Source organism: Carlito syrichta, unplaced genomic scaffold (assembly GCF_000164805.1).
Source record: "Carlito syrichta isolate Samal-C Ts95f unplaced genomic scaffold, Tarsius_syrichta-2.0.1 Scaffold118007, whole genome shotgun sequence".
Taxonomy (NCBI): Eukaryota; Metazoa; Chordata; class Mammalia; order Primates; family Tarsiidae; genus Carlito; species Carlito syrichta.
In genome coordinates this window covers 1-12,145 of record NW_007062103.1, presented here as the reverse complement: position 1 = coordinate 12,145, position 12,145 = coordinate 1, and the positions used below count along the sequence as shown (strand labels likewise).

The 12,145-nt window shown below is 50.6% G+C and overlaps 1 protein-coding gene across 1 annotated transcript; it reads left to right on the top strand.

The window, feature by feature from the left end:
• Positions 1-841: 841 nt before the first annotated feature.
• On the top strand, positions 842-8,395 carry LOC103249225 (kinesin-like protein KIF3C). Its single transcript, XM_008047872.2, has 5 exons — positions 842-952; positions 3,567-3,668; positions 4,921-5,043; positions 7,143-7,261; positions 8,275-8,395. Exons 1-5 carry the CDS (start codon positions 842-844, stop codon positions 8,393-8,395), a joined length of 576 nt encoding a protein of 191 aa, XP_008046063.2.
• The last annotated feature ends 3,750 nt before the right edge of the window (positions 8,396-12,145 follow it).

The window sequence follows — 12,145 nt, the reverse complement described above, 5'->3', positions numbered from 1 at the left end:
AAGGACCTGGAACCTTCTGGTACTACCCCAAGACTTCTGTTTAGATAAGGGAGCCCAAAGAAGGGATCTGGAGCCCCAAGGCTTCTGTTTGGTTCCTCAAATTCTTATTTAGCACTTGCTATCTGCCAAGCCCTGTGCTGGACCCTGAGACATGGTAAGACACGATTCCTACCCTGAGGGAGCTCACAGAGAAGACAGCATGTCAGCAAATACTGGTTCTTTTTTTTTTTTTTTTTTGAGTTGGAGTCTCACTCTGTCGCCCAGACTGGAGTGCAGTGGCCGCTCCCAGCCACCGCAGCCTCGACCTGCTGGGCTCCGGCGATCCTTCCGCCTCAGCCTTCTGAGTAGCTGGGACTACAGGCGCGTGCCACCACGCCTGGCTCAAATACTGGTTCTTTTATGGGAAATAGTAGGAATATGCCCTGGTTATTGAGGGGGCTTGAAAGGGCAAATATGGGAACTGATCAGGGAAATTTCCCAAGATGCTCAAGCTGTGTCTTGGCAGAATAACTACCCGTTTTCCAGGTAGATGTGGAGTGGGAGGAAGAGCACAGACTTATGAAATGCCATGGTGTGGTGAGGGAGCTGGAATTCTTTTGGCGGAGCTGACGTATGCAGAGAACACTTGGAGCAGGAACATTTGGAGGATCCTAGGAGGCCAGGCCAGACCGTGGGGCCTGCAGCTGAAGCAGACCTTGGATTTCCTCCTGCAGGAAATGGAGGGCCGTTGAACAGTCTGAAGCAGAGAAGCAGCCATTCAGACTTGTGTTTTTGATGGACCTCCCTGGGTGTCATGTGGAGATTAGGTGGAAAGGGAAACCGAGGCAGCAGGGAGCCCATCATGAGAGTCATGAGGAACGCAATGAAGTCAGCAGGTGTTGGTGAGAATGACAAAGGGGATGGTGAGCCACACCAAGAAGCAGGTTTGGTGACATTTAGTCACTGGCCAGATGTAGGTGGGGGTGTGAGATACAGGACAGGAACAAGGGCGAGTGGTAGAGCTACCAAGGGGCAGTGAGGGAACTCCTCACGTGGTCATGCACGTGCTGACATCAAGCGAGAAGGAGGAGCCTAGGATGAGTTCAGGCGTGTGACATGGTGATGGGGTAACTAGTGAGACCATTCACCAGGAGCGTCGGCGGCTGTATGGTAGCAAGGATCGCCAGGTACTCCAGGACTCAAGGGCCCCTTCCTCCCTCCTTGGCCTCTGAGGCTATGTGAGGCTCAGGCTTCTCTGTCTGGTCCAGCTTTGCTCACACAGCCCAGCCTTGACCTTGATCTCTACAATAATTCCCAAAAATTAGCTGGGCATGGTAGCACCTGACTAATTCTGGCTACTTGGAAGGCTGAGGCAGAAGGATCGCCTGAGCCCAGCAGGTCAAGGCTGTGGTGGCAGTGGGCGTGCCACTGTATTCCAGCCTGGACGAGAAAGTGAGACTTCGAGTCAAAAAAAAAAAATGCATTTTCACTATCGCCAATAACAGAGCCCAGCCTTGACCTCCTGAAAGCAACCGTTAACCCCTGTCCTGCTCTGTACCCAGTGACGTGGCTCTCACAGGTGGTCCCCTGCTCCCTAGTCTGACAGCACCCCCAACTTTGAGAGCCCTCAGAAGGGTCAGCTGTTTGCATCTGGAAACATCCCAGTGGAGAAGCAGCCACGTTCTTCTGGTGGCTGAAGGTGATTTCAACCTTCCATGAGGCCTGTGATGACATCAGAGGATAACTGGAAATTGGAGCACACTCTGTTATTGGCGATAGTGAAAATGCATTTATTTTTTTGACTCGGAGTCTCACTTTCTCATCCAGGCTGGAATGCAGTGGCACGCCCACTGCCACCACAGCCCCGACCTGCTGGGCTCAGGCGATCCTTCTGCCTCAGCCTTCCAAGTAGCCGGAATTAGTCATGCGCTACCATGCCCAGCTAATTTTTAGGAATTATTGTAGAGATCAAGTCTCACCAATTTGCCCAGACTGGTTTTGAACCCATGAGCTCAGACAGTTCCTCACCTCAGCCTCCCAAAGTGTTGGGATTACAGGCTTGAGCCACCGCTCCCGGCCAGTTTTTTTATTTATTGTAGAGATGAGGTCTCGCCGTGTTGCTCAGGCTGGTCTGGAATCCCTGAGCTCAGGCAATCCTCCCATCTGGGATTACAGGTGTGAGCCACCGCGCCCGGCCAAAAATGCATTTTATGTAGTTCCATTTTACGCACACACACAAATCCAATCCATTTCTGCTTCAGACTCAAGAAGCACTGATAATGTGCTAAGCACCAACTAAGGGACTTTCGCCCAGCATGAGGCTCACAGGGTGAGGCTGGGAGTGCTGCATTCGAATCTCACCTCTCTGTTACCTACTAGCTGCAGGTGGTTAGCCTCAGGTTCTTCATTTGTTAAATGAGGAAAGGAATAATACATTTCTCTTAGGGGAGGGTGGAAATGATGGCTGTCAAGGGCTTGGCTCATTGTCTAGTACATGGCGCTCAGCAAATGTTTGCTAGCCATTCTGGGACAGAGGCGGTGTTGTTCCAATACTAATTTGACAATCTGAGGCACTAACTTTCCAAGGCCTCGAGGTAAGTGGGTAGAACACAAGTCTTTCTGGCCAGAGTTCAAGCTGCCCTGGCTGTGGAGGTTTCTCCCTTTGGCTTTTCTCTTGCTTCACATGTCAGCCGAAGAGCTGCCCGGGGACTGTGTCTTATCTCTCCAGGCGCACACCAGCTGGGTCCCAGTTGTCAGGATTAGATGGCCGCCCCTGCCCTTCTCCCAGGCCTGGTGAACCAACCTTCCCTGTGTATCCAAAGCAAACAGATCAGGTGCCCTGTATTCCCTGAGGGGCCTCCCTCTCTGCCTCCCTGATGGTCCTGTTGACAATGGGAGCCTTGTGCTGGCGCCCAAGAGGCTGGAGGGGAAAACTCCATTCTCATTGAAGGCCATAAGGCCCCATCTGAGACATATCCTGTGTCCACTCCTTGAAGGACCACAGAGCAGAAGAACAAAATCCCACTAGCAAAGATTGCCATGTCCCTTTGAAAAGCTTTCCTTTTTTGGAGTTGGAGTCTCACTGTATCATCCAGGCTGAAGTGCAGGAGTGCAGCCACAGCTCACCATAGCCTCAACCTCCTGGGCTCAGGCTATCCTGTCTCAACCACCCAAGTAGCTGGAATTACAGGTACATACCACTATGCCTGACTGATTTTTTTTTTTATTATTTGTAGAGACGAGGTCTTGCTATGTTGCCCAGGCTGTGAAAAGCTTATTTATTTATTGTTTTCTTTTGAGTCAGAATCTCACTCTGTCACCCAGGATGGAGTGCAGTGGCACACTCATGGCCACCACAGCCTCGACCTGCAGCCTTCCAAGTAGCTGGAACTACAAGCACTTGTCACCACACCTGGCTAATTTTTTAATTTATTTTAGAGATGAGGTCTTGTCGAGTTGCCCAGGCTGGTCTCGAACCCATGGGCTCAGGCAATTCTCTCATGTTGGCCTCCCAAAGTGCTGGGATTACAGACCTGAGCCACCACACCTGGTAAAAAGCTTATTTCTTAACCCATATGTATCCCCAGGCCATGGAGAGCAAACTGCTTATTGGGGGCAGAAACATCATGGATCACACCAACGAGCAGCAGAAGATGTTGGAACTGAAGAGGCAGGAGATTGCCGAGCAGGTAGGGTTGCCAGGTGTCCGGTGGCCCTGGGGCCATGCCTAGGGGGTGTAGGGCAGTGAGCCATTCTGGACCCAGAATCCCTGGAATTACAGTACTGAGAATCTAAGACATACTACCCTGGGCCTCATGGGCTAACTAGCCCAGGGTCTTCCTGGCAGGGGCAGCGCTGGTCAGAGGAAGTGATGGCTCTCCCTGACATCAGCCTTACAAGCACCTGGTGCTAGTTCCTGGACCTTCCACAAGGGTGCGAGTTCTTTGCCAACTTGCAACTATTTCTTAAAGCATCAAGACCATAGTTTGTTGAGTTGTTTTTTTTTTTTTTTTTTTTGAGTTGGAGTCTCACTCTGTCACCCAGGCTGGAGGGCAGTGGCATGCTCCCGGCCACCACAGCCTCGACCTGCTGGGCTCCAGCGATCCTTCCATCTCAGCCTTCCAAGTAGCTGGAACTACAGGCATGCGCTACCATGCCCGGCTCATTTTTGATTTATTGTAGAGATGAGGTCTCACCAAGTTGCCCCAGGTGGGTCTCGAACCCACGGGCTCAGGCAATTCACTCACCTTGGCCTCCCAAAGTGTGGGATTACAGGCTGAGCCACCGAGCCCGGCCAGGTTTTTTTTTTAAATTTTGAGTTGGAGTCTTACTCTGTCGCTCAGGTTGGAGTGCAGTGGCACACTTATAGCCATCATAGTCTCAACCTGCTGGGCTCAGGTGATTCTTCCATCTCAGCCTTACAAGTAACTGGAACTACAGGTGTGCACCACCATGCCCAGCTAATTTTTTGACTTATTGTAGAGATGAGGTCTTGCCAAATTGTCCAGCCTGGTCTTGAACCCTTGGGCTCAGGCAGTCCTCTCGCCTCAGCCTCCCAAAGTGCTGGGATTACAGGCGTGAGCCACAGCGCCTGACCTGTTGGTCTTACCAACAACCATGACACTCCATGGGAAAAGAATGAGGCAGTGTGGAAGTCAGTGTGATGGGCATGTGGATATTTGGCTAGTAACCCCAGAGTGTGCCAGCTATTAGGGCTGGTGCCTCCATACCCATGGAGCAGTGCCTGGCAAAGGCATGGCTGTAGGAGCTGAGTGGAATGTTCCAAGAGGTTCTGCTTAGGATTGGGTGGCAACAGTGGACATGGGCCATGGCGAAGCCAAGTCCCGTAGTAGGCAGAATGAGCCAATCCCCAGAGTTCCCTTGGCCCTCCCAAGTATGTGCTGCTCTCTGGAGACCACCCTGCACCCCTCCTTGGCCTAGAAACGCCGTGAGCGGGAGATGCAGCAGGAGATGATGCTCCGAGATGAGGAAACCATGGAGCTGCGAGGCACCTACACGTCGCTGCAGCAGGAGGTGGAGGTCAAGACCAAGAAACTCAAGAAAGTAAGATGCCGCTGCAGGATGCTCTGCCCACAGGCTATGTGCTTCAGGGGCCCCTCCCCCCTTGATTTGAACTGCTGAACCCCTGAGCTCCATTGCCTGAACCGCTGAGCTGAGGAGGCGGCAGGGGGCTGGTGTTGGGGGTGGTATGGAGGCTTTTCTCTTGAGCCAGGCGGGAAAGATAGGCTGGGAATTCTGTCACTTCCAGTATCCAGGGCTGTCATCTCCGTGGTCCTCGGCAACTTCCCACTTTACAGTGTCAACCAGAGTCACAGTTTGTATACCTGGGCCTGGAGCAGGGCCAGGCAAATCCGAAGAGGCTTGAGAAGGAGACTCAAGCCTGGGGAAGCTCAGGCAGGGAGCATAAGACCCTCAAGGACATATCAGGGTGCAATGCAATGGCCCCAGATCTGAGAAGGCTTGCATGTAATGTTTACTTATTCCAAAGAAGTCAGGCGGAGACCCAACAGGGAGAGACATTGATGTATTCAATCTTACGGGTGGCACCGATGCCGGCAGGTTGGTGAAGAATCCACACCTCAGAGCAGTACAGCAAGCAGTTTTATAGGCAAGCAAGTGAATTAGTCAGATTCCTATCCAGTATTTACAATTGCATCAATTAAGAATGACGACTACATTGCTTTCAGCTTTGCTTGGTCACTGGCATCCCATGACTCATTACTGGGAATATGCATACCCTTTAGAGCCCAGTCTTGGCCAGAGGCCACTCTTGGAGGAAGGGAGCAGGAAGAAGCCAGGTATAAGGGAAAACAGTCTGTGCCCAGACAATACCCCACACAAGAGATGAGAATCACCAGGACCCTGCAAGGTCCATAGCAAGGGAAGATGAGGGTCTAGGGCAGGAAGCCACAGGAACCAGCTCGAATTCTGGGAAGGACCTGGAGAGCCCCCAGAGTAGGCAGAAGCCCAGCCACCACAGACAGTTGCCACAGACACGTCCTTCAGTGGGTTTGGAGTGAGACGAGATGGCCAGTGCTGCCTCCACACCTCACATTTGAAAGCCCTAGAGAGGCAGGAATGGGAGGAGTCACCTTCCACACTCACTTAGGCTTCTTGCTGGCTGAGCCCTGGGTCTCCAAGTGAGATATGGGTCCTAGTTCTGTCTCTTCTCTCTCTCTCTTTTTTTTTTTTTGAGTCAGAGTCTCACTATGTTGCCCCGACTACAGTGCAGTGGCATGTTCACGACCATCGCAGCCTCGACCTGCTGGGCTCAGTCTATCCTTTCACCTCATCCTTCCAAGTAGCTGGAACCACAGGCATGCACCACCATGCCCCACTAATATTTTTTTATTTACTTTAGAAATGAGGTCTTGCCAAGTTGTCCAGGCTGGTCTCGAACCCCTGGACTCAGGCAATCCTCTCACCTCTGCCTCCCAAAGTGCTGGGATTACAGATGTGAGCCATCTCGCCTGGTAGTTTTGTCTCTTCTGTTGTGACCTTGAGCAAGTCTGTGCCTTGACTTCCTCATCTATAAAAAAAGTATTGGCCAGGTGCAGTGTGGCTCAGGCCTGTAATCCCAGCACTTTGGGAAGCTGAGGTGAGAGGATTGCCAGAGCTCAGGGGTTCAAGACCAGCCTGGGCAACTTGGTGAGACCTCGGCTCTATAACAAATCACAAAATAAGCAGGGCGTGGTAGCGTGCACCATAGTTCCAGCTACTTAAAGGCTGAGATGGAAGGATCACCTGAGCCCAGCAGGTCGAGGCTGCAGTGGCCGTGGTGAGCATGCCACCATACTCCAGCCTTGGTAACAGAGTGAGACTCCAACTCAAAAAGAAAAAAAGAGTATTGAACCAAAAGGTTTCTCGGGTCTCTTCTGGTTTGAACATCCCACAATGCTGATAGCAGCTGAGAAAGAGCAGTAATAGTCACAGGCCTCTGCGTAGGGGGACGGGGTGGCCCTTTAAACAGGCAGTCCAATGCATGGTGGGTGGGCAGCAGGAGGAGTGCACACCAATTTCCCCAGCCTCATCCTGGGCTGAGCTGGCAGACCCTGAGCCTACAGTCCTCAGGGCCCAGGCTGGGTGACTGGGGCCTCATTGCCACACTGAGCAGCCTCTGAGCTGCACCTGTCCCCACCCAGCTCTACGCCAAGCTGCAGGCGGTGAAGGCAGAGATCCAGGACCAACATGACGAGTACATCCGCGTGCGGCAGGACCTGGAGGAGGCGCAGAACGAGCAGACCCGGGAGCTCAAACTCAAGTAGGGCCCGTGCCTCTCCCCTTCCCGGGTCCCCACAGCAGGCCCTGATTCCTCAGGGCCTCTCCTTCTCAAAGCCTCATTATTATTATTATTATTTCGAGTCAGGGTCTCACTCCGTTGCCCAGGCTGGAGTGTAGTGGCACGAGCCTGGCTCGTCACAGCCTCGACCTCAGGCAATCCTCCCACCTTAGCCTCCTGAGTAGCTGGAACTACAGGTGTGTGCCACCACACCTGGCTATTTTTTTTTTCTAGAGATGAGGTCTTGCCTTGTTGCCCAGGCTGGTTTCGAACTCTTGGGCTCAAGTAATCCTTGTGCCTCAGCCTCCCAAAGTACTGGGATCATAGGCCTGAGCCACCACGCCCAGCCTCTGAAGGCTTCATTCTGACTGTCTTCTCACCTGTGAGTTCCTTAGGAATAAAAGGTGTCTGAGGGATAGGTCCAAGGTCTGGAGTTTTTCCTACTTCCTCTGCCTGTATAAACCCCCCAAAGTACACGCTGGGTGGATACTGGCCAAAAGTTACTCCAAAGGCCCCGGGGCTATGATCTTTGACTTTCATGCTCTATAGGGATTTTTTTTTTTTTTGAGTTGGAGTCTCACTCTGTCACCCAGGCTGGAGTGCAGTGGCACGCTCATAGCCACCTCAGTGTCAACCTGCTAGGGGTGATCATTCCACCTCAGGCTTTCAAGTAACCAGAACTACAGGCATGCACTACCATGCCCAGCTAATTTTTTATTTATTGTAGAAACGAGGTCTTGCCAAGTTGCCCGGACTGGTCTTGAACCCACGGGCTCAGGCAGTCCACTCACCTCAGCCTCCCAAAGTGCTGGGATTAGACTGAGCCACTGATTCCCTCCTATAGAAATTTTTTAAAGGAACCCCTTTCCCATGGTTTTCCCACCTCCATGGTCCCTTTGCCTCTTGGCTTGTTGCAGCTACTCCTTCAGGCTTTGCATGTGCTGAGTGGTCTCTCACTCCCCCAGTTTCTCATCTCTGCCTCATTCCTCTCCCAGGTACCTAATCATCGAGAATTTCATCCCCCCTGAGGAGAAGAACAAGATCATGAACCGGCTTTTCCTGGACTGTGAGGAGGAGCAGTGGAAGTTCCAGCCGCTGGTGCCAGCTGGAGTGTAAGTCTCTAACCCGGCTGTCTGGGCTAAGGGACTTGTAAGCCTACTCCAGGTCGAGGGTCATCAGCTGAGGCCCTGCCTGCAGGAAGACGTGTTGGATGGAGTGGGGAAGGGATGGGGAGGACGCAGATGGGGATGAATTTCTCCGGATCTGATTGGTAGGGGTCTCCATGACAGAAGGGTGTTCTGTTTAAAAAAAGAAACAAAAGGCATCTCATTGGCCTGGGATGCAAAAAATACCCACTGAAGGTTTGAGGGAGGGAGGAAGAGCATCTCAGCCTCTTGGCAATCCTAGTGAATGCTAACATCTGGCTGGTTCTGGTGAATACTCATTTGTCAGGTGCTAAAAATAGCAACCATGGTTAATATTTGCTGAGCGCTATTGTGTGTCGGTTGCTGTGCCAGACTGCAGACAGAAGATGATCAGACGTGGTCCGAGCTCACAGTCCAGTGGGAAACACAGAGAAGTAATCAGATCATGACACGAGAGAGGTGGGATCCAATCTGGACAGCCTCCTTCAGCTGAGTGATTCAGCGTTTCCACCTGTTTCCCCATCCTAGCCCCTGGGTGCAGCTGTGTCCATTGGCTGGGTGTGCAGCTCCCTCTGCTGGTGGCCATGAAGAACAACCCAGCAGACTGCCTGCCTCACTCAGTTGAACCACTCACTCACTGTCCTTTAATTGCAAATCAGAGCCGGGCTCGGTGGCTCAGCCTGTAATCCCGCGCTTTGGGAGGCTGAAGTGAGTGGATCGCCTGAGCCTGCGGGTTCGAGACCCACCTGGGCAACTTGGTGAGACCTCATCTCTACAATAAATCAAAAAATCAGCCGGGTGTGGTAGTGCACACCTGTAATTCCGGCTACTTGGAAGGCTGGGGCGGAAGAATCGCCGGAGCCCCAGCAGGTCAAGGCTGCGGTGGCCGGGAGCAGCCACTGCACTCCAGTCTGGGCGACAGAGTGAGACTCCAACTCAAAAAAAAAAAATCAATATACAGAGCGCATCTCCCGAGGGATTCTTTGCTGTCTCCATCCTAGGAATGTTAATGCTAAGTTAAGGTAGGAGTCTCCCCAAAACTGGGATGGGAAGTTAACAAGAGGACCACAGACCATCAAATCCCTACTTAGTTTGACTACTTGCTGAAAGGTTGATCCTACCCAGGGTGACATTACACAATTGTAAGTGGCAAGTTCCTGAGTAGTGTCACTTTGGACTGACAATCCACCTTTCCAATCTAAGTAGAGACTCTGTAGGACATCATGAAATGCATAGGCTTTCCACCCTGGCTACAGCTAGAATTACCTGTGAGTTGGCCTACAGAGAGTCTGATTTAAAAGGTGAAGCAGGTAGCCGGGCGTGGTAGTGCGCGCCTGTAGTTCCAGCTACTTGGAAGGCTGAGCGGAAGAATCACCAGAGCCCAGCAGGTTGCGGCTGTGGTGGCCAGGAGTGGCCACTGCACTCCAGTCTGGGCGACAGAGTGAGACTTCAACTCAAATAAATAAATAAATAAAAGGTGAAGCAGGGCGTGGTGGCTCACGCCTATAATCTGAGCACTTTGGGAGGTGGAGGCAAGAGAATTGCCTGAGCCCAGGGGCTTGAGACCAGCCTGGGAAACATGGCGAGATCTTGTCTCTACAATAAATCAAAAAATTAGCCGGGCGTGGCGGCACGCACCTATAGTTCCAGCTACTTGGAAGGTTGAGGTGGAAAGATCACCTGAACCCAGCAGGTTGAGGCTGTGGTGGCTGTGAATGTGCCACTGCACGCCAGCCTGGACGACAGAGTGAGATTCCAACTCAAAAATAAAGGGTCTTGGGTGAATCCCAGGACTTATGTTTTGTGTCTTTCCTGCCCCCAGAGTTTTCAGGTGATTCTGCAATGAAGTGGGCTGGAAAACCACTATTGGCGTCTACACTGTAGGGTTATTTTATTCTTAGAAAATTATTGAGTTGAAAGTTTGCAGGTGAAGGAACTTATCAACGTACTCAACTAGATATAGGATGGGAGAGGCTCTAAGAAGATGTTTGTGAACTTTTTGTTATGAAACACAATTGCAAAAATAGTACAGACCAGGCACAGTGGCTCAAATCTATAATTCCAGCATTTTGGGAAGCCAAGTTGGGAGAATTGCTTGAGCCCAGGAGTTCAATACCAGTCTGGGCCACATAGCAATACCTCATCTCTATTTAATTTTTTTTTTAGTTGGAGTCTCACTCTGTCGCCCAGGCTGGAAGTGCAGTGGCACACTCACGGCCACTGCAGCCTTGACCTGCTGGGCTCCGGCGATCCTTCGGCCTCAGCCACCCAAGTAACTGGAACTACAGGCATGCGCTTCCACGCCTGGCTAATTTTTTGATTTACTGTAGAGACAAGGTCTTGCCATGTTGCCCAGGCTGATCTTGAACCCCTGGGCTCAGCAGTCCTCTTGCCTCTGCCTCCCAAAGTGCTGGGATTACAGACTTGAGCCACTGCGCCCAGCCAAATTTTTCTTTTTAAGTATGAAAAATTCCTGTATATCCTTCACAAAACTGTTAACATTTTTCCACATCTTGCTTTATTAATTTCCCCCTCCCCTTCAGCCATTTGGGATTAAGTTGCAGACATCTTGACCCTTTACCTATGTTTCCTAAGAATGAGAACATTCTTTTACATAACCATAGTACAATGATCAAATTCAGGAAATTTTATCTTGATGCAATATGGGCAATGTTATATTTTTGCCAATTTCCCAGTGATGTCTTTTATGGCAATTTCTCTCCCTCCCCACCTGAGATCATGCATTTCATCTCATTGTCATCCCTTTTTAGTCTCCTTTAATCGGGAACTGAGAAGGGATTTTGATTTGTTTGCAGTCTCTTCAGAAAAGTTTATTTATTTCCTGCAGTTTTGACTTGACTGCCTCAAGCACGTAATGAAGACTCAAAGTACAGTGGGGGCTTTGCCTAAAGTTGAGATAATCTCCCTGCCTAATAATTATAAACTTTCATTACTTATTTATTTATTTTTCAGTCAGGATCTTACTCTGTTGCCTAGGCTGGAGTTCAGTGCCACAATTATTGCTCACCACAGCCTCGACCTGCTGGGCTCAGGCAATCCTTCCGCCTCAGTCTTCCAAGTTGCTGGAAATACAGGCGTGTGCCACCACACCCAGCTAATTTTGTGATTTATTGTAGAGATTTATAGCACACTTTAAATAATTTTTAGAATAGGTACCAGTAATAACTCAGAAAAAAAAAGCTCGCCAAAAGACAGATCCTTCTTTGCTGTTTAACTATCACCATTTCTAGCCCACTGACTATTTTTAATTCTATCTTCTGCTTTAAAAGCAAATTTGTGCTCTTTATATCTTCTAGTAGAAGCCTCCAGAAGCTCTCTGACCACAGTTCTGCTGATGATTGACAAGGAGAGCTGAAATCTGTGATTTATTTTCCTCACCTTTCCTCTGTCCTCTGATTCTTCCCTCTATCCTCCTTGAGCAAGGAAGGTCATACAGAGAGAAGGCTTCAGGGTCTTCTTTGCTACTGGAAAACTGGTCATTCAAAAGTGGCTTGCTTTAGTTTACCTCTGTAATGTTGTTGAATAATGTTGTTGAAAGTGCTGGGGTTACAGGAGTGAGCCATTGCACCCAGCCTGTGTGTTGTTACTGTTGTTGTTTTAAATTTATTCTTTTTTTTTTTTGAGTTGGAGTCTTACTCTGTCACCCAGGCTGGAGTGCAGTGGCACGCTCACGGCCACCACAGCCTCGACCTGCTGGGCT

Excerpts from the sequence above, each read along its gene's own strand:
- LOC103249225 (XM_008047872.2), top strand. The coding sequence starts at position 842 with ATGAGAGTCATGAGGAACGCAATGAAGTCAGCAGGTGTTGGTGAGAAT. Across the intron at positions 953-3,566 it reads CATTTAGTCACTGGCCAGAT|GCCATGGAGAGCAAACTGCT; the intron begins GTAGGTGGGGGT and ends ATGTATCCCCAG. Across the intron at positions 3,669-4,920 it reads GGCAGGAGATTGCCGAGCAG|AAACGCCGTGAGCGGGAGAT; the intron begins GTAGGGTTGCCA and ends TCCTTGGCCTAG.